Genomic DNA, 25,647 nt, shown 5'->3' with positions numbered 1-25,647 from the left:
TATTTCCTTTTAATTCAAGAACATTAGGCAACATTGTTTATTAGAGTTCCCTTTTGAAAGCCTTTGTTTTGGAAGCTTTCTAATGCCAGTTCTCTAACCCTACAACTGGGATTTTGCATCAACCAAGAAACTTTTCTAAAACAAAAATAGTAAGTATTTCAAAAAGTTATGAAATATTTAACAATGCTGTCTTTTGGTACATTTCCCAGACTAGCAGAGTGTATAAGAAGTGGAAAAACCAATTATTTTAAGCTTATATAACCATCAATAATGTATCACATTAGGAAACATTTTTAATTTAGAATTCTATCCTCAGTCCGATTGTGAATTGAGAAATTTCTGAAAAGCCATTTAGACTTGCAGGACTCAAAGAATGTATGTTTCATGTGCCCTTTTTTTTTTTAAAAAAATATATATTTATTTATTTATTCAGTTGTGCTAAATCTTAGTTGCAGCAGGTGGGCTCCTTGGTTGCAGCTTGCTGGCTCCTTAGTTGCGGCATGTGAACTCTTAGTTGCGGTGTGCATGTGGGATCTAGTTCTCTGACCAGGGACCAAACCCGGGCCTCCTGCATTGGGAACGTGGAGTCTTATCCACTGCGCCACCAGGGAAGTCCCACATGTGCCCTTTCTATGGAAGCTGAGTATGTACTCCAGCGAAGTAAAAGAGTGATGACTAAGAAAGAAAAAGATGGGCAGTATAAGGAATGGTGGATTTAACCAGGAATGTTAGATTGCCTTCTGTGCAAGTCTTAGCAGCCACCTAACCAGATTAGAACAGAAGAAAGAGTATCCTCAGGAAAAATAATGGAATTGATTTCAGCTATAGACAAAATCGTTAATCTCAAAATTTTAGGGACACGGTGAAGAAGGTACCTGTTTCTTCTCTCAATGGGAAAACACTGAAAAACAATACAAACTCCAGGAAAGACACAAACCTGCAAGAAAATTATGAAGCAAATATAAAGCAAACAAAAACTAGGTGTTTTTGTTTGTTTTTTAGACATCCACACCCTCCTTGTTTCACTTATAGTGAGATGCAGAACTATAAAACTTTTAGACGGCAATGTTGAATATCCTTATGTCTCATGATGGTGAAAGAGTTCTTAAACTAGATACAAAAAGCAAAGACCATAAAGGAAAGGATGGATAAATTTAATTACTTTAAATTAAGACCTTGTATTATTCAAGAGTTACCACAAAGAAAGTATAAAGACAAGCCACAAACTGGAAGAAGATATTTGCAATACGTATAACTGACATAGGAATAACATTTAGCACTCCTAAAAATCAATAAGCAAATGATGAAGAGACAAAAGACCTGAAGAGGTACTTCATCAAAGAGAAATACAAATGGCCAAAAAAACCCCAGGAAAACATGCTTAACCTCATTAATCAGTGAAACACAAAATGAATCACAATGAGGTATCATTTGTCAACCACACAACAGCCAAATATTTAAAAGTCTGAGAATCCGATTGTTACTGAGGTTGCATGGCAGCTGGAACTCTGGAGGTGTAAACAGATATAACCATCTGGAATAATGTTGAATGGAGATGTTCATGATCTGGCAATTTCACTCCCAGGTAAATATCCTATAGCATTCATACAAGGAGATACAGACAAGATTGTTCCTAGTAGCACTGTAACAGTACATAACTAAAAACAAGCCAAGTATTCATTGAGATGGATAAATAAAATTGTATTATTTTCAATAAAATACTATCGAGTAGTGGAAAGAAATGACGTAAAGCTGTAAGCAACAACATGATGAATCCCAGGAATGTAAACTTGAGGGGAAAATCTAAGTTGCAGAAAAAAGAAGCCCACACTGTGATTCAATTTAATCCAGTTCAAAAACTTGCAAAACTAACAATATACTAATTCAGGATATTAACAAAGGCAGTAAAATGATAATGAAATATTTTGGGTACTTGTTCTATTTTTTTTAATATCTATGACATTATAAATATTATATATTATGTCACATATATATAACATTATATTTATATTTATTTATTCAACTAAGGAGGGCCATAGAACAAAAGTGGCTTTGGACACCCTTCATCTCACGCCAAATAAAGGCCAAAGTCCTCACAAGGCCTGCAAGGTCGTACATAATCTGACCCCCTCTCTCCCCATCTCCTAGAATTCTTTCTCTGGCCTACCACACCAGACTCAGTAGCCCCTTGCTGTTCTTCCAATATTCCAGATGTGTTCCCTCCTTAGGATTTTTGTATTACCTATTTCTTTCTACAGTACAATTTACCCATAGTTATCCCTAAATTAACTGCTTTACCTCTTTCAAGACTTTGCTCAAATGTCACTTTCACAATGAGACCTACACTGATCACGCCATTAAAAATTGCAACTCACACCCCTGCACGCAGACATTCCTAATCCCCATGATCCTTCCCTTTAAAACTGGTTGGGGCTTTCCTGGTGGCGCAGTGGTTGAGAGTCTGCCTGCCAATGCAGGGGACACGGGTTCGTGCCCCGGTCCAGGAGGATCCCACGTGCCGTGGAGCGGCTGGGCCCGTGAGCCATGGCCGCTAGGCCTGCGCGTCCGGAGCCTGTGCTCTGCAACAGGAGAGGCCACAACAGTGAGAGGCCCGCGTACCGCAAAAAAAAAAAAAAAAAAAAAAAAAAGTAAAAAAAAAAAAACTGGCTGGGGCTCAATCCATAATGTGTGTTGAATGAATGAATGGAGATGTGGAGGATCTGAAGACTGGGATCAGGACAGCACCAGATTTGCATGGCCAACCAGGTTCTCCAGATTTAACCCCAAGAGAGAAAATACTCAGCTGGCTCTAAGGGCTTGCCACCCTGGGAAAATTCAAAGTCCGGGCTGTGGTGGGCTCTGTGTTCTTGGCCAACTCCTCCCATTTCAGCAGCATTCCTATACCCTCCTGAGGCTACTAAGGCTTTTGCTCTAGTTTTGTTTTGTTTTTTAAAGACTTTATTTTTTAGAGAAGCTTTGGGTTTACAACAAAATTGAGAGGGAACTACAGAGATTTCTCATATACCTTCTGCACTCACACAGTTCACAGCATCCTCCATTAACATCTCCCGCCAGAATGGTACATTTGTTACCGAGGATGAACCTACAATGACACATCATAATCGGCCAAAGTCCATAGTTTACCTTAGAGTTCAGTTTTGGTGTTGCACATTCCATGGGTTTGGACAAATGTATATCCATCATTATATGTACATGTCATCCATGGCATATATCCATCATTAGAGCACCATACAGCACATTTTCACTGCCCTAAAAATCCTCTATTCTCCATCTATTTATCCCTCCCCTCCACCCACAACCCCTGGCAACTGTTGACTTAAAAAAAATGCACAGGGCTTCCCTGGTGGCGCAGTGGTTGAGAGTCTGCCTGCCGATGCAGGGGACGCGGGTTCGTGCCCCGGTCCAGGAGGCTCCCATGTGCCACGGAGCGGCTGGGCCCGTGAGCCATGGCCGCTGGGCCTGCGCGTCCAGAGCCTGTGCTCCGCAACGGGAGAGGCCACAACAGTGAGAGGCCCGCGTACCTCAAAAAAAAGCACAACGTGAGAGCTGCAAGTTAAGTTTTATTTGGGGCAAAATGAGGACTGCAACCCAGGAGACAGCATTTCAGATAGCTCTGAGAAACTGCTCCGAGGAGGTGAGTGGAGCTAGAATACACAGGAGTTTTGCAACAAGGGGAAGGTAGTCGGGAACATCAAAAGATTACTGTTAATTGGGAAACCAGATATGTCAAGTTAAGGAATTTAGAGCTTTTCTATGTATGGGAAGATGCAAGAGCCTGGGCTCACTGAAATCATTCCTTTGATATGCACCTCAGCTATCTGGGGCCAGTATCCTGTATTTTCACATCCTGGGTTTCCTCACAGTGCACCATGGGGAGTGGCTGCAGTCTGATGGCTGCTAGATGGCAGGTATTCTTTCCTTCCTGAGTTCCCTCAGGGCTCACCAGCTCTGTTGCAATCGCTGGTGGCTGTGACATCCTTTGTTTACTGATATGGCAGGAAATATTCCATTTCTCACAACCACTAATCTTTTTACTGTCTGAATAGCTTTGCCTTTTCCAGAAGGTCATATAGTTGGAATCATAGTAAATGTAGCTTCTTCAGACTGGCTTCTTTCACTCAGGTTCCCTCCTGAATGTCTTTTCATGGTTTGATAGTTCATTTCATTTTACTGCTGCATAATATTCCATCAGGTAGGTTAAAAATGAGAATGATTTACCCTGTACAGATGATGGGGAGGGGGTCAATAGAAAAGGGTGACAAGGGCCTTCCTGACACCATTCCAGAGAACGTAAGTCAGTACTCCATTTGGCAATTCCATATTTAAAACGTGGATGCCCTTTGATCCATCAGTTCTACTTCTAGTCCTCTTTACCATAGACACACAAACTCAGTCGCGTCCTGGGTCCTCTCCCATCCCATGTGCTTGGATTCCCAGGACTGATTCTTTTATTTTGCCAAGGAACCTTGATTCCAAAGAGACCAATCCCTCAGTCTCTCTCTGCCTCTTCATCCTATGCTCAATTAACTCCTACCTATTTTTAAAAATATTTATTTATTTATTTAGGCTGTGCCGGGTCTTAGTTGTGGCACACAGGATCTTTAATTGTGGCATGCGGACTTCTTAGTTACGGTATGCATGTGGGATCTAGTTACCCGACCAGGGATTGAATCCGGACACCCTGCATTGGGAGCGCAGAGTGTTACCCACTGGACCACCAGGGAAGTCCCTATCTATTCAAACCAAACGTTTCCTTTTCGAAAATGTTTTCCTGACTCTCCATACTAAAGTAGGTCACCCTCTACCCATTCTTATTTATTCTTAGAGCACAAGCGACACTTATGCATATTTATCTGTAGGACTATTTATTTAACATCTGCACTCCCCACAAGAGCAAGGGCTGTGACTATGTCCCCAGGGCTTAGCCCTGGACTGACTCATTGAAACACTGGACTGGCACTGCCTATCTTTGTCCTGAAACCTGATGTGGGTTCACCTAGAGGCTTGCTCGGAACCTGCTGCGCCCTGTAGCTCATGCAGAGGCTTGCCCAGAGGGCCCCATGTGCAGGGAGCCACATCCAAGAGCCAGTCATCGCTATCATGGAACCTTGGGAGACAGGTGAGAACGGATGAGTCACATAACAAAGGCCGTTAATTGTGTCATCGGTGACCCAAGCAGGGGCAAATGAAACTTGTGGGATGCTACTATCAGGCTGGGCTCTAAGCCCCACCCCAAATGCCTTCCTGAACCCCACTAGGGATCAGTGTCTCCCTGTTCTTAACCTCTGGCTCCATGAACCTCTTGCTCAACCTTCTTTGCCTGAACATACCACATTGCTGGAGACTTCCTAGCCGACTCCTCCACTTAACAATGCATTCCTTCCAGGCAGGGCCAGCAGGCTGCTTTTATCCCCAGTGGCCCCACTGTCCCAGCCAACTGCCCACCATTCATCATTCTGGTCCTTGAGATGTCTGCAGACAAATGCCAGGATGGTGGTGATCATTTTGTAACATATAGAAACATCAAGTAACTATGTTGTGCACCTGGAACTAATGCAGTACTGTAGGTCAATTATATAATTAAAAGTATAATAAAAGTTTGGAGAGAAGATGAGGTGAGATGGAGGTATTAAATCTTCATCTCTTGTAACAGTTATAAACTTAAATTTTTTTTTTTTTTTTGCCGGACGCGGGCCTCTCACTGTTGTGGCCTCTCCCGTTGCAGAGCACAGGCTCCGGATGTGTAGGCTCAGTGGCCATGGCTTACAGGCCCAGCTGCTCCGCGGCACGTGGGATCCTCCCGGACCAGGGCACGAACCCGCGTCCCCTGCAACGGCAGGCGGACTCTCAACCACTGTGCCACCAGGGAAGCCCTAAAAAATTTTTAATTGTGTTTTTCTTTTCTTTTTATTGTACCTAAATGAGATGACTGATGTTAACTAAACCTAGTGTTGTAATCATTTCACAATACATGTAAATCAAACCATCATGTTGTACACCTTAAACTTATACAGTGATGTATGTTAATTCTTTCTCAATAAAACTGGAAACAAACAAACAAAATGCCAGGACCACTCCCTGACCCAGAGACCCACGTCTCTGGGTAATGATCTGGCTTTCCAAGCCTGTGATGGAGTCCTCTGCTGCATCCCCATTTCAGTTTCCTTGTTAGAACCATAAGTATTGAAGTCAAAGATATGAGTTTGAGTTCCAGCCTATATATTAAGCTATGTGACCTTAGTTTTTCTAAGCCGAAGTCTCCATTAATAAATTCTGGGTTTTAAATACCTTCTCCATGCTACTGTGAGCAGTGGCAGATGGGGGCTTTATGGGGCCTGAAGTTTCTACAGCTTGACGGATCCCCAACTGAGGCATCCTGAAGCTTCAGCTTCAAGGTCAGTATACCTCTGCTCCCTGCAAGAAAAGAAATGAAAAGTGCCAGATTGCCCTCGACCTGCTGCTTTGCAGCGAGGATGTGGGTCTACGATCCAGGTCTCACCAATCCAAGGCCACACCCAGGCTGAGAATCAGAAGCCAGATCTCCAGGATCCCTTCCGGTGACTGATGGCAATGATGAGGGCAGCTCCCTCACTTCCAGAGGTAACGGGCACAGGAGTTCTGGTGGCAACTGTCAGTCTCCAGACCAACTCTGTATCCCAGTGTGATTTGGGGTATTCTATTTGTGTGGACTCAAATCTGCTTCTCTGTCCTTCCTAGAGGTGCTGTGACCTTTTTTCCCCCTTTCTTTTAAACATTTTTAAAGCATGGCTGGCTTTCATTTCCTGAGCTCAGGACTAGCCCTCTACACATCCGGCATCCCCCTACCCACCCCTCCTTTTTTTAAATCCAGCATCCATTTAATAAGACGCTTTGCCACTAGAGCCAGGTGTTGTGGCTCGTAGCTAGGAATCGTACTTTGCTCTTCTCCAGGGCCTGGCACATAAGGACCACAGGAAGACAACCACTCCAGAGCCTTTTTTCTTCCAAGCTCCTGGCAAGCTTTATCTAGTTACATTCACCCTGCGACTTGCCCTCCAGGCACTGATCTTGCTGCCAACCTTTTGCTCTGCCACACGCTCTGCCTGGCTTGCTGCCCTGGCCTGCCCTGCCTTCTCTCTCTCCACTTTTCCCCCTCACTGCCTCCCTCCAGGCTTATCTAGGAGGCTCCCTAGATTCTGCACCCTGGACCCAGAGCTCACCACTTCCCACATCTCACCTCGCAGTTGTGGCCCTAGCCATGGCTGCTGGCTGATCCCTTGAGCAAATAAGATGGGAACACCTGACCCTTCTTCGTCCAGGAGACAGGCCTCTGCAAGCCTGACTCACCCTCTCCTCCCCACTGCGGGCCCGGAGCAAACCCCCCCTCCTCCCTTCATCCTCCTTCTCATCGTGTGGCCTTGGACAAGTCCCTTCGCTTTTGCTTGTCAAACTTTACAGGCTGTAAACTCTAATCTGTATCATACAGGTGAATTATGTTTATTTCTGTGGGTAGGATCTTTCCTGTCTGGACAAATCAAAGTTCACCTTCCCTGGGCAGGTGATGGGGGCATGTGGGCTCCCAGGAGATTGGGGTAGAGAGAGACTAAGGGGAGACCACAAGATAGAGGCACCTTGGCTGATTTCTTACTGAAGATACAGGTGAATATAAAAGCACTGGCTTTGGTGGTGTGTGGTGCCAGAGGCACGGGGTGTGTGTAGGGGGAGATGTACCGACTTCAGGGACCAGCTCACCACAGCGTCCCTCCACTCCCAGGCAGGGCCGGGACAGCCTTCTCAGCTGCAGGATGAGGCATCCCAACAGAGACTTAAGGGGAAAGAAAGTGCTGGAGTAGGAGCCAAGTCATCTGAACTTATTCCCTGCGCCCAGAGGAAGTGGGGGCACGAGTCTGCTTTCCATGAAGAGTGTGTGTGGCGGGAATCTAGCTCCTAAAGAGGATTCAAAGGAAAAACAAGAAGTGGGGAGAAAGAAACATAGTCTGCGGACCCGGTCCTTTCCTACTACGTGGGGGACCTCCCAAACTCCCGGCCTCGTGCGCCCCAGCTCCTTCCCCACCACGCGTGAGTCTCCTGGCAACCGCCAGCCACAGCTGGGGGCCTCTGCTACGGCCCGGAGTGCTGGGCAGTGGACGATGCCCAGCTAAAGCTGCTCGGGCCGCGCGGCAGCATGAGGTCCAGGGCGAGGTCGTGCTGCTCGTCCTCAGAGAACACTGGCCGGTAGCCCAGCAGCTGCAGTGCGCCCGCACACAGCTCCTGCACGCGGCGGATCTTGGCAAAGGGCAGCGTGTGGCGCCACGCCTGCGAGACGTTGAGCGCGTCCCTGGACGTAGTCTTGAAGGCCTCACGGCGGGCGCCTGGCCCGACCCCGTGGGTGATGTTGTGGATCCAGGCCTCAAGCTGCGGCGTGAGGCTCAGGCCTGCGAAGGCGTAGAGCGCGCGGATCTCGGGCAGAGGCGCCCGTGCCAGGTCCTCGAAGCGCACCAGGCGGTAGCGGCCGCGCAGGGAGGGCGGTGGCTTGCGCATGGCGGCCTCGGCGATGCGCACGTGGCTGCGGCACACCTCGCGCACCACACGCAGGTCCGGGTCGGCCTCCACCCACTTGCCGTTGGTGCCCAACACGATGCCGTTGTCACGGGCCAGTGCCTTGGCCGTCTGCTCGCGCGAGCGCAGCACAGCCCGCGGGTCGCGCACCAGGTGCACGATGCGCAGGTTGAGCGCCGGGTCGCTGAGCAGTGGGTAGAGCACCTGCAGGTTGAAGAAGCGCACCTCCTTGAGCACCACGTGGCTGTAGGTGCGGCAGGCCTCCTGGGCCAGGCCGAAGGGCCGTCGTGCGCACAGCGGCTTGCACACTGCTTCGCTGCTGATGGCGCCGCGCGGGAAGGCGCTGCAGGCGGGCGGCGAGCACAGCGCGCGGCTCTCCGCCCACTGGAAGAGGTCCGACAGGTTGCGCCGCCACGGCAGGTAGGCGTCGAACACGTCCATGTCGCACAGGAAGACGGAGCGCACCAGATCGCGCACCGCCATGTGTAGCGCCACCGCGCTGCCCTGCGACAAAGCGGCCCACACGTGCCACGCAGGCTCCATCAGGTAGAAGACATTGGGGTGCTGGCTGAAGAGCTGGCCCACGAAGGACGAGCCCGAGCGCCACGAGGACAGCACCAGCACATGCACCCTCTCCTCGCCACCCACCGGGGACGGCGGCCTGGGCCGGGAGACTAGGAAGAGCAGGAGGCCAGTCTGCGCCAGCAGGAGCGCGGTCACCGCGGTGCTGGAGATGCGCCGCAGCCACATGCCGCCGGCCGGGGGCCTGCGGAGGGAGAGTGCAGCCGTCAGGAACCGCGACCCGCTCACCCATCCCACACCCCAACTCCTGTCTGGTGCTGCCAGGGAGCAGCCCCGGGACTTGACCACCCCACCTGTGGAGGCCTCCCAAGGCCACGGCCATCTCAGTTGGGCGCCCTTCCGGGAATGTGACTTTAAGACATGAGCCATGATCCAGCCTTTACAGAGCTAAAGGCCAGTTGCACAATACTATGGAGCAGTGTTTTTTCCCTTTTCTCTCTTTCTCTCCCCACGCCCCCTTTTCTTTCTATCCAGAGGGGGAAATATATTTAAAACAGAATTCCTGCTTTTCACTTAAAATTCCTTTTAGGGGAAAAGTTGTAGGTAGTTTAGCTAAATAGCTTGATGGGTGATTTGGCAGAACCCTCCCTGGCTCCGCCACTTCCTAGCCTATGATCTTGGACCAAACGCTTCAATCTCTCTGTGACTCAGTTTACCCATCTGTAAAAAGGGGATTAATTCTGGTTCTGGAGTATTGGGATGAGCATGGAGGGGTGGGGCATTTCTCATAACTGAAAACCTGCACTTTCTACGTAGTGTGCTTCTGCATTGTTTGACTTTTTAAACAAGCAGATACAACTTTTGTTATTAAAAATAAACATATAGACAAAGAACAGCAACTGTTGCTCTCACCCATGGAGAGTGAAGTGCTGCAGGATTCCCGAGGGAGGATATCCTTCTGGATTCGTGTAATTTTGCAGAAGAAACGAGTTAAGGGAGAGGTAGGATGGAGACAGAGAAAGGGAGAGATGAGGGCAGAATCAGACCCCTTTCCATGCTGAGGTTACTCACTGCTGTCCAGGGCTGCTGGGAGAGCTGCCCACCTCGGTCACAGATCCATGGGAGATGCCTGGAGGTTTTTCAGGGCCTGGGAAAGCAGGAGGGAAGCTGGGTCAGAGTCCCACAGGAGGAGACGGCCCTGCACACTGGGAGGGCTCTGCCTTCCCAGACTGACAGAAAGTTCCCCACAGGTGGGAGTGTAGCTGTCCTGCCCCTGGCTGCAGCTGGGCCCAGACCAGCAGGCAGCTGGATACATTTTTCCAGATGGGAGTGAAATAACCATCTCTCCTGCTGGGTTTGAGCTCCTCTGATGCCACTCAGAAGCTGTGAACCCTGGGGCAAATGACTTAACTACTCCAAGACTCAATATCTTCCTCTGTAAAACGGGGATGATAACATTTGACCTTAGGGTTCTTGTGAGAGATGCTGCTACAAAGACATACGAGGAAAGGGCTTGGTAAAGTGCGATGCATGCCCCGTGTTACTGTTGTAGCGTTCAGCTGTGTCTGGAGAGGAGGAACCATGGGAAGTCCCCACCCAGATAAGACCCCTGAGGTCACCTACGCTTGGAATCCCAGCTTCTCCCAGGCCCCCTGTAGCCCCCAACCACCCCTGAGTCCTTCAGTGGATCTTAAGAATGTCACCCTCCCCGGGGTGGGGGGAGGGATAAATTGGGAGATTGGGATTGATGTATACACACTATATATAAAGTAGATAACTAGGGCTTCCCTGGTGGCGCAGTGGTTGAGAGTCCGCCTGCCAATGCAGGGGACACGGGTTCGTGCCCTGGTCCGGGAAGATCCCACATGCCGCGGAGCGGCTGGGCCTGTGAGCCATGGCCGCTGAGCCTGCAAGTCCGGAGCCTGTGCTCCGCAACGGGAGAGACCACAACAGTGAGAGGCCCGCGTACCGCAAAAAAAAAAAAAAAAAAAGTAGATAACTAACAAGGACCTACTGTATAGCACAGGGAACTCTACTCAATATTCTGTAGTGACCTATATGGAAATAGAATCTAAAAAAGAGTGGATATATGTATATGTATAACTGATTCACTTTGCTGTACAGCAGAAACTAACACAACATTGTAAATCAACTATACTCCAATAAAAATTAATTTAAAAAGAAAGTGTGGAACGAAACTGAGTTATTTGTAGTGAGGTGGAAGGACCTAGAGACTGCCATACAGAGTGAAGTAAGTCAGAAAGAGAAAAACAGATACCATATGCTAACACATATATATGGAATCTAAAAAAAAGAAAATGGTCAGAAGAACCTAGAGGCAGGACAGGAATAAAGATGCAGACGAGAGAATGGACTTGAGGACACGGGGAGGGGGAAGGTAAGCTGGGATGAAGTGAGAGAGTGGCACGGACATATATACACTACCAAACATAAAATAGATAGCTAGTGGGAAGCAGCCGCATAGCACAGGGAATCAGCTAGGTGGTTTGTGACCACCTAGAGGGGTGGGATAGGGAGGGTGGGAGGGAGACGCAAGAGGGAAGAGATATGGGGATATATGTATATGTATAACTGATTCACTTTGTTATAAAGCAGAAACTGACACGCCATTGTAAAGCAATTATACTAATAAAGATGCTAAAATAAATAAAAATAAATAAAAGTGTCCCACAGAGTGTCCTACAGAGTGAAAGGAACACTGAGCCCAGCCCCCACACCCCGAGGCCCCAGAGTTTTCTCTTCTTTGCACTGCTGCTCCTGCAATGATCTCAAGGATGAGCCAAGCTGGAAGGAAAGGACCTGGAAGTTTCTTTCCTCTTTCCTTTTGCTCCCCACCAAGCCACCTTCACTGTCCACCTCACCACTGAGGGAAGCTGGCATCTAAACTATGAGCAGAGCCCATATCTACCTCTTCCCCTTATCAGGAGGCTGCAGGATCGGGTGGAGGATGCCCAACAGCTCTGTCACCTGCTGAGTCCAGAACTGCCTCCTGGATACCTCGCCCACTCCTGGATCACATTGAAGACGAGGACAGCAGCCACCCACCTGCTCTGCACACGTCACCTCCTCTCCTCGAGGGTGTGCTTCCTGAGAACAGGGTGCAGGAGAGGGAGGAAACTAGAACACATATTTGTTGATATAAATTACCTCAAGTGCTAGGTGATTTAACTCAACGGCCCCTGAGGTGGGCATCATGATCTCAGTTTTTTAGACAAAGGGCCCAAGGCTTGGAGAGACAGCAGGGAAGCTGGGACCCCAACCCAGGACTTCTAAGTTCCTGGCACTTTCTGTCATAGACTGCTGGCCTCTCCCATCCCTGGGAGATCCCTGCAGAACACAGGACCCTGATTCCTGGGCCCAAACACAGCTGCCCAAGCCAGCCCTGCCCTCCCCTGGGTAAGGAGGATCTTGATCCCAGGCCAAGGTGCTTGTTACATGCACTCCAGGGATGCCAGGGGTCTTCTTAAGTGACTCACACAATACGGGAACTGTTATCTGATCCTGTGATTGGAACTCAAGAACTAGAAAAGGGATGGAAACATCCTACCCACGCAGAGTGTCCAGAGAAGTCCAGGTCTCAGCTGGGAGTTTTCTGAGAACGTGCCTTATATTCAGCGCACCCACCAACTGCCCCAGGGTTCAAGTTACAAAGAACATGTCAGGCAGGCACTGTGATGGGTACTTCACCTTCATGATTGAATTTTCTTCTCCCCAAATCCCTAGGAGGTAGAAACTATCCCTGTCTGTTTTAATTGAGGTAGTGGGGCGCAGAGACATGAATATACAGCTGGTAATGGGCAGGGCAGGGGTTTAAATCCAAGTGGCAGACCCCCAGGCGTGGGACTCTGGGTGGCCCCTCTCCTAAGCCTTTGCTCAATGAAGTCCCCCATCCTGGAAGGGCCATCTGCCTCTGATATGAATTCTTTTCTTTTTAATTTTTTGTGGGTCTATATTAATTATATGTCTAATTTTTGGAAAAGGTGATACAAAGAGGCGGCATAAAATTTGAAAGGTACAGGCGAGGGAGTCGTGGGCTCAGGTTTTATTTGTCAAAATTAGAAAAGGGGCCCCATCCTCCGGCAGATACAGCCCCACATCAGAGAGCAAAGGGCCATTCAGTCAACAGGAAGTGATGTTCTCTGTCCCCTTTGCCTCCCCCCAAGCCCACCTCAGAGGCAGCCCTGTCTCCAATTTCCGCAAAGTCTTTGACGGTGATGATGATGATGTTTAAATTAATTATATATTTCAAGGGAGACGGGTAGGAGTAAAGTGCAAGAGGCCACTGAAGGAATATAAAATTCCTCTTCCTACCCTGATAACCAGGACCACCTTACAGTTGTCTATCTCAAGTCACTGAAAATTTTTTGTCATAAAGCATTTTTAAAATTTACTTTTGTCAAAATAATACACAGAGCTTGAATAAGGATTAGGTAACCCTGGAAGTTTATACAAGACAGTGACCATATTAGCTTCCCCTGGGAGGGGAGTGAAATAGCTGAGAAAAGATATTTCACAATAAATCCCTTTTTTTTTTTTTTTTTCAGCCAGCCGCTTGGCATGCAGTTAGTTCCCCAACCCAGGATCGAACCCATGCCCCTTGCAGTGGAAGCGTGGGGTCTTAACCACTGGACCACCAGGGAAGTCCCCACATTTGATCATGCCATTCTCCTACTCAGCAACCTTCAGCTATCCAACTTCACTTCCCATTATTCCCAGCAAGCATCTTATATTTCAGATAATCTGGAATCACTACTGTTCCTCCAGCAAGCTCCATGCTCTCCTACCCCTCCACTGTGAGTACCCAGCCCTGAGTCCCACCAGAAGTCATCTCAGCATCTCTGAAGACACCTCATCCCTGCCTCTCTCCAGGCACACACCGTTCTGCCCTGTGTGACACTTTGCCTCTCCTTCTTGCCTGTGAGCAACTTGAGGGTTGGGATGGTGGGTTTTTGCAAGGGAGCATCTGTTCTCAGGTACCTAGTGTGGGCTCGGTACTGCACAGGTGCATTGGACAGGGCTGTCTGTGTTCATTCAGAACCTATTTCCCCTTCTTTTGGTAACAGCCTCTAGATTTTTCTTTGAGGAACCACCCCTCACCCACATAAAGCACGTGTGGTTTGGGTAGGGCTGACCCACCACCCCCTGGTTCTTAGGGAGTCCTGTGTCTCAAGTCTGGTTCATCTGTATATTCCACACACTATCTCCCTGCCACAGCAACTGGCTTAGGAACGGACATCAGCCCCAAGTCTAATCCCAGGATTTTTGCAGATCTGAAGGGAAGAGGGAAATTGCCTGGGTATAAAGCCAATATAGGAGAGAAATGAGCAGAGAAAAGAAAGACTGGGAGCCCATGAGCAAGCTGACGGCACCAGATCCAGCTGTGCCAAGATTCACCCATGTACTTTTCAGTTGGGGAAAATACTCCATTTTTGCTTAAGCCAGCATGAGTTGAGTTTCTGTCACTTACAACCAAGAGTTCTGATTAGATAGTGGATCCCCTTGGTGGGATGGGTTGAGGGTAGAACTGTAAGGGAGCATGGGCAGAGAGAGCTTCTAGGGGCTGGTTATGCCCTGTTTCTTGATGGAGGTACTAAGTACATGAGCATGTTCAACTTGTGAAAAGTCACTTTTATGTGAACTGTGCTCTTTTCTGCATGTATATTTCAATAAAAAGTTAAGAAACCTCTAACACCATATACAAAAATAAACTCAAAATGGATTAAAGACCTAAATGTCACACTGAATACTATAAAACTCCTAGAAAAGGACTTCCCTGGTGGCACAGTGGTTAAGAATCCTCCTGCCAATGCAGGGGACACGGGTTTGATACCTGGTTCGGGAAGATCCCACATGCCGCGGAGCAACTAAGTCCGTGCGCCACAACTACTGAGCCTGTACTCTGGAGCCCACGAGCCACAACTACTGAAGCCTGCGTGCCCAGAGCCCGTGCTCCACCACAAGAAAGCCATTGCAATGAGAAGCCTGCCCACCACAACGGAGAGTAGCCCCTGCCCGCTGTAACTAGAGAAAGCCTGTGCGCAGCAACAAAGACCCAATGCAGCCAAAAAATAAATTATAAAAAAAAAACTCCTAGAAAAAAACATATGCAGAACACTCTGATGTAAATTGCAGCAATTTTTTTTTATCTGTCTCCTAGAGTATTGCAAGCAAAAGCAAAAATAAACAAATGGGACCTAATTGAATTTAAAAGCTTTTGCTCAGCAAAGTAAATCATAAAACAAAAAGACAGGAGGGAGACGCAAGAGGGAGGAGATATGGGGATATATGTATATGTATAGCTTATTCACTTTGTTTTAAAGCAGAAACTAACACACCATTGTAAAGCAATTATACTCCAATAAAGATGTTAAAAAAAAAAACAAACGAAAAGACAACCTACAGAATGGGAGAAAATATTTGCAAACAATGCAATTGACAAGGGATTAATTTCCAAAATGTATAAACAGCTCAATATCAAAAAAAAAACAAAAAACAACCCAATCAAAAAATGGGCAGAAGACCTAAAATAGACATTTCTCCAAAGAAGACATACAGATTGCCAACAGGCACGTGAAAAGATGCTCAACGTTACTAACTATTAGAGAAATGCAGCTCAAAACTACAGTGAGGTATCACCTTACACCAGTCAAAATGGCCATCATCAAAAAGTCTACAAATAATAAATGCTGGAGAGGGTGTGGAGTTTTCTCCTTTTCGGAAGCTTCTACACTGTTGGTGGGAATGTAAATTGGTACAGCCACTATGGAGAACAGTATGGAGGTCTCTCAAAAAACTAAATATAGAGCTACCATATGATCCAGCAGTCTCACTCCTGAGCATATATCCGAAAAGACAACAACTCTAATTCAAAAAGATACATCCACCCCAGTGTTCACAGCAGCATAATTTACATTAGCCAAGACATGGAAGCAACCTAAATGCTCATCAACAGATGAATGGATACAGAAGATGTGGTACATATATGCAATGGACTATTACCCAGCTATAAAAAAGAATAAAATAATGCTATTTGCAGCAACATGGATGGGCCTAGAGATTATCATACTAAGTAAGTCAGACAGAGAAAGACAAATACCATATGATATCACTTATATGTGGAATCTAAAAAAATGATACAAATGAACTTATTTACAAAACAGAAATAGACTCACAGACATAGAAAATAAACTTACAGTTACCAGGGGGAAGGGGGGGGATAAATTAGGAATTTGGGATTAACAGCTACACACTACTATATATAAAATAGGTAAATAACAAGGACCTACTGTATAGCACGGGGAATATCTTGTAATAACCTACTGTATATATATATAACTGAATATATATAATATATATATAATTGAATCACTTTGCTGTATACCTGAAACATTGTAAATCAACTGTACTTTAATAACAATAAATAAATAAATAAATAATTTTAAAGTATATGGGACCTACGGGACTTCCCTGGTGGTCCAGTGGGTCAGACTCTGTGCTCCCAATGCAAGGGGCCCAGGTTCGATCCCTGGTTGGGGAACTAGATCCTGCATGCATGCTGCGACCAAGAGTCTGCATGCTGCAACTAAGAGCCCACGTGATGTAACTAAGACCCGGCATGGCCAAAATTTAAAAAAAAAAGAAAAAAAAAAAATATAGGACCTAAAAGAAAAAGTAAAGTATATAGATACTGGAAAATCTGTAAATGTCCTGAAATTTTACATGAAATTCTTTAGTGTATTTACATATACTACTTCATTCTGTAAACATTTATTACATGACTATTATGTGCAAAGTATGAAACTAAATATCGACATGTGGCCACTGCCTTCAGCTTAATTTCTAGCTGAGAAGGTCACCATGAAACAAGTGATCATTTAACCACAAGCATAATAAGTGTAATGGAGGGGAAGGACAGTGCTATGGGAGCCCATAGCTAAGGGCGAGTAGGGAAATCTTTCCTTAGGAAGTACTTGCTGATGCATGAGTAGGGATTAACCATGGGAAGGGCTGTGTGAGGAACGGGCAGAGAGAAGGGTTTGGGAGTAGTCAGATGAAGCAGCATCTCTAAAGGCTCTGAGAAAAAACATTTCATGTTCAAGGGTCTGAAGGAAGGCCAAACAGGCTGTACGTACAGTGTCTCAAGAAAAAGAAAAGAAAGAAATCATCCCATTGAACCCAGTCCCATTCATTGCAGATTTTCTGTTAAAGAAAGCAAAACCTAGTGATACATGCTTTCCTGGATCTCACACAGCTAGACACTGCTGACAGGGCCACAGCCGAGGATTTTCAACTTGTACTTGCCCTATTCTATACAATCTACCCAGAACTGCTCCTTGAATTTCCCCAAACCTCTTTTATTCCCTCGCCCTCACTATACATAGAACATCATCTGTGTAAAATTATAATTAGAAAAACAATACCTGCCTCAAGGAACGTGAAACAGATTTGGTTCAGTAAGAAGTATGTGAAGAGGAAAGTGTCGGGACTTCCCTGGTGGTCCAGTGGTTAGGACTGGGTGCTTTCATTACCGAGGACCCGGGTTCCGGGTTCAACCCCTGGTCATGGAACTAAGATTCCACAAGTCACGCAGCCAAAAAAAAAAAAAGAGGAAAGTATCCTGCTTACTAAAGCATATTGTTTCCGTAAATACAGTAATTTGGAGGGAAGGAAAAGGGACTGAGAGGAAGGAAAAGCGCTCTGTCCTGCTTTCTATAATAATGGCCTATATGATAGCCTGTAAAATCTCAATTAACAAGATAAGGCAGAGAGAAATGCTAATTAATTTTATCAAAAGGCCTGGAGACCTTGTTTTGTATCCAAGACCAGCAAGATTAGGTCTCCCATAGTAGAGAGCTGGGATCCTGTGTATTCAGGCCACTAAGACACGTTGCCCATTGGCACACGGGAGAATATGGAACTGGTCCTGCACTGGTGGGAGGTCACTGCAGCTTTTTAATTCCTGTCCTTTCAGAAACACTAGCTGTATAGTCATAAATTCAGTGCCTACAAACTATAAGGCTTTCAAAGAATGGGATCAATTAAAAAAAAAAAGATCCAGGGGCTTCCCTGGTGGTGCGGTGGTTAAGAATCCGCCTGCCAATGCAGGGGACATGGGTTCGAGCCCTGGTCCGGGAAGATCCCACATGCCGGAGCAACTGAACCCATGCGCCACAACTACTGAAGCCCACGTGCCTAGAGCCTGTGCTCCGCAACAAGAGAAGCCACCACAATGAGAAGCCCGCGCACCGCAACGAAGAGTAGCCCCTGCTCACCACAACTAGAGAAAGCCTGTGTGCAGCAATGAAGACCCACCGTAGCCACAAAAATAAAAAAAAAATTAAAAAAAAATGACCCAGCTATTTAAGCCTGATGCCACATTTCAGGAAGCAGAGACTGTGAAGTAACCTCTTATTTTTTCCAAACAAAAAACAACCTAACACTAAAATCACTGGATTGCTTTAAAAAAAAAAGTTAAGAATCCTGCCTGACGGGGCTTCCCTGGTGGAGCGGTGGTTGAGAGTCCGCCTGCTGATGCAGGGGACACGGGTTTGTGTCCCGGTCCGGGAAGATCCCACATGCCATGGAGCGGCTGGGCCCGTGAGCCATGGCCACTGAGCCTGCGCATCCGGAGCTTGTGCTCCACAATGGGAGAGGCCACAACAGTGAGAGGCCTGCGTACCAGAAAAAAAAAAAAAAAAAAAAAGAATCTGATAAGATAGTTAAGTGTCATGTCAGGGATTGTCCCAAAGCGTGAGTGAGTCGATGATATTAATAAGTATTTGCTGGGGCTTCCCTGGTGGCGCAATGGTTAAGAATCCGCCTGCCAACGCAGGGGACATGGGTTTGAGCCCTGGTCCAGGAAGATCCCACATGACTTGGAGCAACTAAGCCCGTGTGTCACAACTGCTGAGTCTGCGCTCTACAGCCCACAAGCCACAACTACTGAGCCCGCACACCTAGAGCCTGTGCTCCGCCACAAGAGAAGCCACCACAATGAGAAGCCCACGCACCACAGCGGAAGAGTAGCCCCCGCTCCCCGCAACTAGAGAAAGCTCATGCGCAGCAACGAAGACCCAACGCAGCCAAAAATAAATAAATAAATAAACAAAATAAAAATAAATATTTGCGGAATTGATATCAGGTCCTCTGTTATCCAAATCCAAAGGGAGTAACTCCCCACTCGTCCCGTATTTCTTTCTGCTGAGCATCTTAAAGTTTCAATAGCTTCTAACCATCCCTGACTAATTCTTGGCCTGAGAGACACAGGAAGGTGCTATTGTCCTACCTGATGTGCAGATGGGAACACTGAGCTACAGGACAGGGGAGGCTTTACCACAGCAGGGCCCGAGCGGGAGCCCAGGGATCCAGCTCTCCAGGCAGCACTCACTTGTAGCTCTGCTCTGCCGGCCCTTGACTCAGCAGCTCCTCTGGTCACCAGCGTCTCCCAGCCCTGGCACAGAATCTAAGGGAGTGAAAGGTAATACTAGGTACAAATCCCTGGCTCAGATCTATCTCATTTTGGCATCAGCTGGAGGCCATCCCTGTTCAGGAATCCCAAAGGCTAAAGAAAAGAGATTCCGGATGAGGGATGCGTGGACTCTAGGCGTCAAGGGCTATCCCTGTAGGTAAACCAGCTCTAGTGGAGGTCAAGGCATCTGTCACGGAGAAGGCTGACAAGGAGGGCAAGAAAGAGGAGGAGAGACAAAGAGGGAAAGAGAAAAGAAAAGCAAGAGACAAGGGAAAAGCAGTAAGGGAGAAAAGGGGAGAGAGTGGAGGAGAAAGATGGGTGTCTACAGTGGAGTGGGAAACATGGAACACCAGTTAATACTACCTGTTGAGGGCTTCCTATATGCCAAGCCTTTCCCACCCATCTTCTGATTATGAAATCAGGATTACCCCACAACAACCCTATGAAGTGCATCTGATGCTCATCCCTATTTTACAGAAGAGGAAACTGAGGCTTAGAAAGACTTATGAACTTGCCTAAAGGACCCACACAGCAGCAAAGTCAGAATATGAACCCCAACTGTCTAACTTTAGAGCACTTCACTATATAATATCAAGTGGAAAAAACACAACAAAACATCCAATTGTGTTAAAAATACGTGAACATCAAAGAACACCATCAAGAAACTGAAAGGATGGGCTTCCCTGGTGGCGCAGTGGTTGAGAGTCTGCCTGCCTACGCAGGGGACACGGGTTTGAGTCCCGGTCCGGGAAGATCCCACATGTCATGGAGCGGCTGGGCCCGTGAGCCATGGCCGCTGAGCCTGCGCGTCCGGAGCCTGTGCTCCGCAACAGGAGAGGCCACAACAGTGAGAGGCCCGCGTTCCGCAAAAAAAAAAAAAAAAAAAAAAAACTACAATGAGATACCCATCCACTAGGTTGACTATAAGAGAAAAGACGAATAATAGCAAGTGTTACTGAGAACATGGTAGAACTGGAGCCCTCATATGCTGCTGGTGGGAATGTAAAATGATGCAGTTGCTGTGGAAAACAGGTAGTCCCTCAGATAATCATAGAGCTACGATGTGATCCAGTGCTCCCACTCTACAATACCATAAATCCAAGAGAACTGAAAACATATATCCACACAAAAACTTCTTCATGAACTTTCACAGCAGCATTAATCATAATAGCCCCAAAGTGGAAACATCCTACATGTCCATCAATCGACGAATGGATAAACAAAATGGGGTGTACCCATATAGTTGAATATTATCTGGCAATAAAATGAATACTGATACGTGCTACAACATGGATGAACCTTGAGGTGATTAACGCACAACACTGAATCTACTGTAAACCAGTGAATTGGAAACTTTAAAAGGGTGAACTTTAAATTATGTGAATTATATCTCAATAAAGCTGTTATTAAAAAACAAAAGTCATGACTATGTATAGAAAGAAATCCAGAAGGATGCATGCTGAATATCAGTGGCTATCTTTTTATGGCCAGATTACAGGTAATTTTTTTTCTCGTTATTGCTTTGCTGCATTTTCCAGGTGGTCTCCAAGAGACTTTTATTACTTTGTCAATCATAAATTATCAGTTCTATTTCACTGGTTCAAGGAGGCATGGGTGGAGTTTGCCTGCTTCAGCTTTCATTGCAGGGAGAGAGGTGCCTGCAAACCATCTCCCACCTGACCTGAGTACCCAGGTGGCCAGAGGAGAGGGGCATGGGAAGGAACTACCTGAGGGGCTGGTCAAGGGCCCCCAGCCCACACTCAGCCTCAGGGCTGTGGGCTGGGCCAGGCTGTGGCAGGAGACGTGCCTGGCCCTAAGCCCTGGCCACATCTGCCGTCTCTGCGCCTGCCCCGAAGAGCAGCTGTGTGGCATCAGCCAGAGGCAGGGAGGCTACAGTTGCACACCCGGATGCTGCTGGAGAAAACAGATCTGCCTGCAAGAATCTATTGGGAAATGAAATCAAATTAGTCTGGGAAAGGAGCCTCAAGCCTCCTTGGCTCAGAGCCACCCCGGGGGCATTTCAGAGCAGATGAGCAGATATCAACGCATAAATCCCTTTTCCCTGGCTCTGAGCTTTGGGGATTCTCAAAGCACACCTTACACAGCACCTAAGTTGGTCTAAATCACAGCACCTGATGGCTGAAGTACCCTAAAGTCTGGGGCACCCACCTCTTCTCTGCAGTAACACACACAGGGAATGGGTGTAGAGGGTGCATGTTTTGCACATTCCTTTGTGTTCCCCCAGGTGTGGACTGAGCTCTCTTATATATACAGGGATAGTCTGGAGTGTCCTCTGGTTTATTTTTTAATCTCTTATTTTGATTCATTTATTTTTAAAAAGTAAATCATTCTTACAAGTCAATGACATAAAATGAAAAAAGGAAGGGACTGTTTTAGAAGAAAACAACTCAAAACACAAAACAGCCAAAGACAACATGTGGACCTTGTTTGGATTCTGATTTGAACAAACCCAGTGCAAGAAGATATCTGTGAGGTAATCAGAGAAATTTTAATGTGGACTGAGTATTAGGTGATATGGGGAAATCATTGTTAATGCTACTATCACCACCCAGAATACTCTTGTTCATGCATTTCTGTACCTAACTCCCCTTACTAGACTAGAAGTGGGACCCTATCTCATTAGAGGGCGTAGGAGCAGCACAGGTGCTAAGAGTGTGAACTCCACTTGATCACTTACTGTGTGATCTTGGGCAAGTGACTTAACCTCTCTGTGCCTTTTTAAGAAAAATCTATAAATAGGGGAAATAATGTAACCTAACTCATGGGCTTGATTTGAAGAGTAAATGAATTAATATTTATAAAGCACTCAGAACAATGTCTGGCACATAGTACACTTATAAGTATTTGTTCAGGAATCTCCCAAATCCTGGGTCACAACTATATTCTGTGAATCCAAGGGAAAGCCTTTTCATAAGCAAAGCTCAAGGACAATAGCCTAACCAGGTCCAAGTGACCCTAGCACCCTAGCCGCAGAAAGTGGCAGGCCTAGGCAGGGGCATTACATACAAAACAGAAGACAGTGAATGATAGCTAAAAGCCTGGCTCCTGAAGCCAGATTGGGTTAAAATCTCGCTCTACCACCAGTGAGGTGTGTGACTTTGAGCAGGTCACTCCTAACCTCTCTGTGCTTCAGTTGGCTCCTTTGTAAAGGAGGCTCTAACAGCGCCTACCACACGGGTCCGGGAGGAGTAAATGGAACAATCCAACCCTTAGCATAGCCAATGCTCCCTGAGCAGCAAGCTCTTATGCTCTGGTACTTGGCTCACTCGCTCATGGCTTCACCTCAGCCAAGTCCTTTCTGCTCTTGAGGCCTCAGTTTTCCCATCCTCATGCCTCCAGTACAAGAGGGAAGAGGAAAGAGAGTTAACATTTGCTGGGCACCTACGCTGAGGCCGAGAGAGGTCTCTATTGCTGCCCAAGACCCAGCAGCGAGAAGCAGGGGCCGCCAGACTCACATTCAGCTGGATCTGGTTCCAAATTCACTCACCGAGCTGCTCTTCCTCCAGAGTTCCCTGGAAAAAGCCCTCGGAGAATTTTCTAGATTAAAGCCATACCCTTTGAAACTCAAATTTCAAGAGACAAGGGATCCCCAAGCAGTGATCTCCTGGGCAGCTGAAGCCCCAGGAAGACACTTTCCAACCCGCACTCGGGGCGGCGATGCTCTTTTCACGTTCTGATAAAACCACAACCACCACCCTCAGCTCCAACTCGCACAGCCGACCCGGCCGCAAGATCAGGGCCTTCCCAGTTGTGCCACACTGGCTTAGGCTCAGGCCGCGCAGGGTGTGGGCAACCCGAGCGGAGAGAGGACGAACCAACGTACCCCAAGCGAGGCGTCCCAGCCCGACTGGCGCGGCGGGAGGCAGACGCCTCTGGCCCCTGTCTCAGCAAAGGCTCCTGGACGTCTTTTCCAAGCTCCTCTCCACAGCCGCTCTGTCTCCTCGCCGGGAGAGTCCGCTGCGGCTGATTTGTTCCGCAGGGTCCCAAGGCTATGAAGGGGTACCTAGTGACACCGGGGAGAGGGCTCCAGGAGGCATGGACTTGAGAAGCGGATACTAAGATATTGGAGGCACCTGGAGACCCAAGGCGGCGGGAACCAGCAAACAGGGCAGGATTCCCCCTGAAAAAAGAGAGGTGTCGTAAGAATGCGATGTTGGCGGAGCAGTCCCGGGGCAAGGACAAGAAACAGACCCGGGCCCTCCTGCCCCGGAGCCCCCTGGGTGCCCGGCCCCGCGCCCCGCGCTACCTGGGCGGCCGCCGGAGGCCCGCGGCGCTGCTCTGCGCTGCCGGCCCGAGCGGAGCGCGCACAATGAGGCGCTTTCAGACGTGGCTGCGGTCCCGGAGCCGGCGGGCGGGAGCCGGAGCGGGAGGGAAGGAAGGAAAAAGCCGGTTGGCCCCCGGCTCCGGCTACCCTGCCCACCTCGGGCGGAGGGGCCACGCCTCGGGGGAGGGGCGGCCGTCCAGCGGCGGGGGCGGGCGAGCCCCGGGGAAGGAGGGCACAGGTGGGCCTGGGGGGCTGCCGGGGGCGCCCGGCTTGGCCAAGGATGTCAGAGGGCGCTCGCAGAGTCAGCTCTCATCCCACTAATTGACCAAAAAGTTGTCTTCCCCCTCCAATCCCCAGAGAAGGGAGGCTACTGGGAACACAAAAGGCCCTTGTGAAGGAAATCGAATCTTAATTTTGCCCCTCCTCCTTCTCGGTGGCATCCTCACAGCGAAAGGACTTGGAATCCAAACCGCTTCCCAAGCCCCCAGCCTCAGCCCTAAACCAAGCCCCAGGCACCTTGATGCCAGGCGGATCCGCGCGGCCTCCCCGGGTAGTAGCCGAGCTGGGGGCCGGGACACCAGGTGGCCCTCAGGAGCTAGGCCTGCAGCTGGCTGTGCCCCCTCTTTCTGTCCCCTCCCTGCTCTAGCCTCAACTTGATAGCAGGTCCCGATAAATACAGGGTATGTTTCAATAAATAAAGATGCTATTTCCTCCTACAAATAACGGAGCAGAGTCCAAGCACCTGAAAAAGAAAGAGAATTCTGACCTCTTGTAATCCGCTGTGGGATCCAAAAGAAATCTCTGCCGCTGGAAGTATAAATTAGTGCATTCTTTCCAGGATGCGGTTTGGCAAGATGAATTAAAATCCTTATGAACGGGCTTCCCTGGTGGTGCAGTGGTTAAGAATCTGCCTGCCAATGCAGGGGACATGAGTTCGAGCCCTGGTCAGGGAAGAGCCCACATGCTGCGGAGCAACTAAGCCCCTGGGCCACAACTACTGAGCCTGTACTCTAGAGCCGGCAAGCCACAACTACTGAAGTCCGCGCACCTAGAGCCCGTGCTCCGCAACAAGAGAAGCCACCGCAATGAGAAGCACGAGCACTGCAACGAAGAGTAGCCCCCGCTCACCACAAGGAGACCCGCATAGCAACAAAGACCTAACGCAGCCAAAAATAAATACATAAAGTAAATATATTAAAAAAAATCCTTGAGAACATCATAAGCTTTTGAATTCATAATTTCTTTCTAGGATCTAAAGAAAATAAACTAGCAAAAAGGATTTATAAGCAAGGTTCATAGACGTGTTGTTTATGATAGCAAAAAATGTTAGAAACAAAAGATTAAAAAGATGTGTATCAGAAAGCCAACAGTGATAACTTCTAGAGAGCAATTTACAGACAACTTATTTTCTTTAGGTTTCTGTAATTACACATTTCCCCCAATAGGCATTTAGAACTTATGTGGTCACAAAGAACCAAAACTTCTTTTACAAAGCATGAACATGAAGAGAAAGGAAGAAAGCTTTATTAATTGCTTTATCAATCTTACATGATGGGAACTCACCTGATTCAAACAGAAACTGGAAAATCATTTGGCAAAATAAGGGATTCCCCCCTGCCAAATATTAATTGTCTCAAACCATGATGTAGTGATGGGTTACAGTCCAATTAATAATATCCTGTATATTTCCATTTTTCCCCTCTTTCAGCTATAAGGTGTGATTCAGGTTCAGAAACTACCAACATCTGATCTGTAAATAATCTAATGTTCACCAGACGCAGTTGTAATTTTC

The 25,647-nt window shown here is 47.5% G+C and overlaps 1 protein-coding gene across 3 annotated transcripts in view; it reads right to left on the bottom strand.

The window, feature by feature from the left end:
* Positions 1-392: 392 nt before the first annotated feature.
* Positions 393-25,647, bottom strand: part of CHST6 (carbohydrate sulfotransferase 6) — a 32,704-nt gene continuing 7,449 nt past the window's right edge. The window contains exons 1-3 of one of the 3 annotated variants that reach the window (XM_033434386.2): positions 23,415-23,585; positions 10,153-10,228; positions 393-9,325 (exon numbers count right to left, since the gene is read on the bottom strand). In XM_033434386.2, coding sequence (XP_033290277.1) covers positions 8,122-9,309 — 1,188 coding nt within the window. In that variant the 5' untranslated portion in view covers positions 9,310-9,325; positions 10,153-10,228; positions 23,415-23,585 and the 3' untranslated portion in view covers positions 393-8,121. Of the gene's footprint in view, positions 9,326-10,152; positions 10,229-12,010; positions 18,895-23,414; positions 23,586-25,647 lie in introns of those variants that run through there. The other 2 variants (XM_033434388.2, XM_033434390.2) reach the window with 2 other exon arrangements.

The sequence above is a fragment of the Orcinus orca genome, chromosome 20, assembly GCF_937001465.1.
Source record: "Orcinus orca chromosome 20, mOrcOrc1.1, whole genome shotgun sequence".
NCBI lineage: Eukaryota > Metazoa > Chordata > Mammalia > Artiodactyla > Delphinidae > Orcinus > Orcinus orca.
Note: the sequence above shows the minus strand (reverse complement) of the source record. Positions and strands in the feature narration are given on the sequence as shown.